General features: G+C 60.2%; 1 protein-coding gene across 1 annotated transcript; it reads left to right on the top strand.

Annotated features, from left to right (window-relative positions):
- Positions 1-230: 230 nt before the first annotated feature.
- Positions 231-2,514, top strand: SP9 (Sp9 transcription factor). The gene is made up of 2 exons (XM_026697254.1): positions 231-251; positions 1,177-2,514. Exons 1-2 carry the CDS (start codon positions 231-233, stop codon positions 2,512-2,514), a joined length of 1,359 nt encoding a protein of 452 aa, XP_026553039.1.
- Positions 2,515-2,866: the final 352 nt, after the last annotated feature.

Here is a 2,866-nt window from a genome sequence, read left to right as displayed (position 1 = left end):
GCAGCTCCTGCTTGTCCTTTCTCCTCCCTCATTGGGTGAGAGTCCCAGCCAGCGGTACTTCAAAGCAGGCGCTCTCTGCACTTAGGCTGAGTTTAGCGGTCCAGAGACAGGAGTGTACTTAGCGCACCGGAGTACAGCGGGAAGCTGGGAGGACGTCGCGCACACTCGCCAGCCTCCCTTCAAGGCAGAGCCCTCCTTCCGATCCGCTCACCCAGCCAAGCGACTTGGCTATGGCTACGTCTATCCTTGGGGTAAGTCCGGGGACGCTTCTTACGCTCACCGAGGTCGGTTTTCGTTTGTCGCCTCCACCCTCTCCCTCATTTTTGACCCACACTGTTCATCCAGCAGGAATCAGTTTGTGGTTGCAATCAGGAGACGAGGTTAAATAAACTGGTACGATAAAAAGAAAGCCAACCATCTCCTTGAGGGCTTCTTTGAATTCCCGTTTCAGCTTACGACCCTCTTTATTCGCTGCTTTGATTTGTCCTGGCACTCACTGCTCGCTCGCTCGCTCCCTCCCCCCCCCCTCCCCCAATTTGTATTATCTTAAACTGACCCCGTAGCACAATTTTTCGCAGCCTCAGATTAACTGGCGGCCTGGTAGGGAACTCCTGTGACTGCGTCTGCGGGTCCGTCGCTCTTCCTTTTTTTTTTTTTTAAAGCAAGATGGCCCTCTCTTAACCTCTTTAGAGAGAGCAGAGTGCCGCCGTCGCCCGCTCCAAGGTGTATTTGATTTTGATTTTAAGATCGGTTTGGCCAGCCATTATTAGGGGTGGGTGGGAATGGACAAACCTCAGCCGTAAGAAAAATTCAGTGATGCGGTTTGCTTGTGTCTTTCTTCATTTCACTTCCGTCTGCCCTAGGGTGTTCTGGAGTTTCCTTCTTAAATTCCTTCTCCTCCGCTCAGCACCATCCCGGGGAGCAAGTGACTGTCTGGATCGAGCTAGGCGGGACAAGACTGAACCTGGAGTTTTCCCTTTGTTTGCTTTTTAAAAGAGAATCCGTTGCGCCCAACTTTTTTCTTTTTTTTCGGCAAAGACGCCCTCTGATTTGGGTGCATCCGGGGCCTCCTCCTGCGAGCCGCGTCGCGGCGGGTGAAGGAAGCCGGGCCGTGTCCGATGCGCTCTTAGGGCTAGAGGGCGAGATTGACGGGCTCGTTTTGTATCTCCCCCACAGGAAGAGCCACGCTTTGGAACCACGCCCTTGGCCATGCTGGCCGCCACCTGCAACAAGATCGGGAACACCAGCCCGCTCACCACCTTGCCCGAGTCCAGCGCCTTCGCCAAGGGCAGCTTCCACCCTTGGAAACGCTCCACTTCCAGCTGCAACCTGGGCTCCAGCCTGTCCGGCTTCACTGTGGCTACCAGCCGGGGTTCCAGCGGGCTGGCCAGCGGCAGCGGCACAGCCAACAGCGCCTTCTGCCTGGCTTCCACCTCGCCCACTTCTTCGGCCTTCAGCAGCGATTACAGCGGCCTTTTTTCCAACTCGGCGGCGACGGGCGTGTCCCCCCAAGAGCCCGGCGGACAGTCGGCCTTCATCTCCAAAGTGCACAGCTCGGCGGCCGATAGCCTGTATCCGCGGGTGGGCATGGCTCACCCCTACGAATCGTGGTACAAGTCCGGCTTCCATTCCACGCTGGCGGCCGGCGAAGTGGCTAACGGGGCGGCCTCGTCGTGGTGGGACGTGCATACCAACCCGAGTTCGTGGCTGGAGGTGCAGAACCCAGCCGGAGGCTTGCAGAGCTCGCTGCACTCGGGCGCCCCCCAGGCCTCCCTCCACTCCCAGCTGGGCACCTATAACCCGGCCGACTTCAGCTCCCTCACCCACTCGGCCTTCAGCTCCACCGGCCTGGGCTCCACGGCTGCCTCGCACCTGCTCTCCACCAGCCAGCACCTGCTAACCCAGGAGGGATTCAAGCCCGTGCTCCCTTCCTACACGGACTCCAGCGCCGCCGTGGCCGCGGCCAGTGCCATGATCTCGGGAGCTGCGGCCGCGGCGGCAGCTGGAGGAAGCTCAGCGCGCTCCGCCCGACGTTATTCGGGCCGGGCCACTTGCGATTGCCCCAACTGCCAGGAAGCCGAGCGTTTGGGCCCGGCGGGCGCGAGTTTGAGGCGCAAAGGGCTGCACAGTTGCCACATCCCCGGCTGCGGGAAGGTCTACGGCAAGACGTCGCACCTCAAGGCGCACCTGCGCTGGCACACGGGCGAGCGGCCCTTCGTCTGCAACTGGCTCTTCTGCGGCAAGCGCTTCACGCGCTCCGACGAACTCCAGCGGCACCTGCGGACTCACACCGGCGAGAAGCGCTTCGCCTGCCCGGTCTGCAACAAGCGCTTCATGCGCAGCGACCACCTGAGCAAACATATTAAAACGCACAACGGGGGAGGCGGGGGCAAAAAGGGCAGCGACAGCGACACGGACGCCAGCAACTTGGAGACGCCCAGATCCGAATCGCCGGACCTTATTCTGCACGAGGCGCGAGGCAAGGACTCCACAACGGGGCCCAGTGACTCTTAAAAAGAGCGGGCGGCGGCGGCGGCGGCGGCGAGAGAAGTTTTGGCGGGACGGGAGCCCGCCAACCAGAGTGCGAGAGAAAGGAGACGCGCGGGGGACGGGGCGGGGGGGAGAAGCCAAAGGCTGCCGCGGCGGCGTCGCCACTCGGGCTCGGCTGTTCCGGGAGTTTTTTGTTTTTTGTTAAAAAAAAAATAAAAAAGCAAACGGGGTGGGATGAGTGCAAAGGTGACGCGGAGGCCGACCTGTCAAGACTTCCGGACTGTTGGAGAGACCTTGAACCCGGCCCTCCGGGCAAGAGACAATACAACCATGCCCCAAACAATAAAACAACGAGCTTAATCTTCCTGGCGAAGAG

Source organism: Pseudonaja textilis, chromosome 1, assembly GCF_049901715.1.
Source record: "Pseudonaja textilis isolate UNSWEBS1 chromosome 1, rPseTex1.2, whole genome shotgun sequence".
Classification (NCBI taxonomy): domain Eukaryota; kingdom Metazoa; phylum Chordata; class Lepidosauria; order Squamata; family Elapidae; genus Pseudonaja; species Pseudonaja textilis.
The sequence above is the reverse complement of the archived record's forward strand: the minus strand, read 5'-3'. Positions and strand labels throughout refer to the sequence as shown.

Bases quoted from the DNA above. Each gene is read 5' to 3' on its own strand.
- SP9 (XM_026697254.1), top strand. From the start codon at position 231: ATGGCTACGTCTATCCTTGGG. The intron at 252-1,176 runs GTAAGTCCGGGG...TCTCCCCCACAG, and splicing joins TGGCTACGTCTATCCTTGGG to GAAGAGCCACGCTTTGGAAC.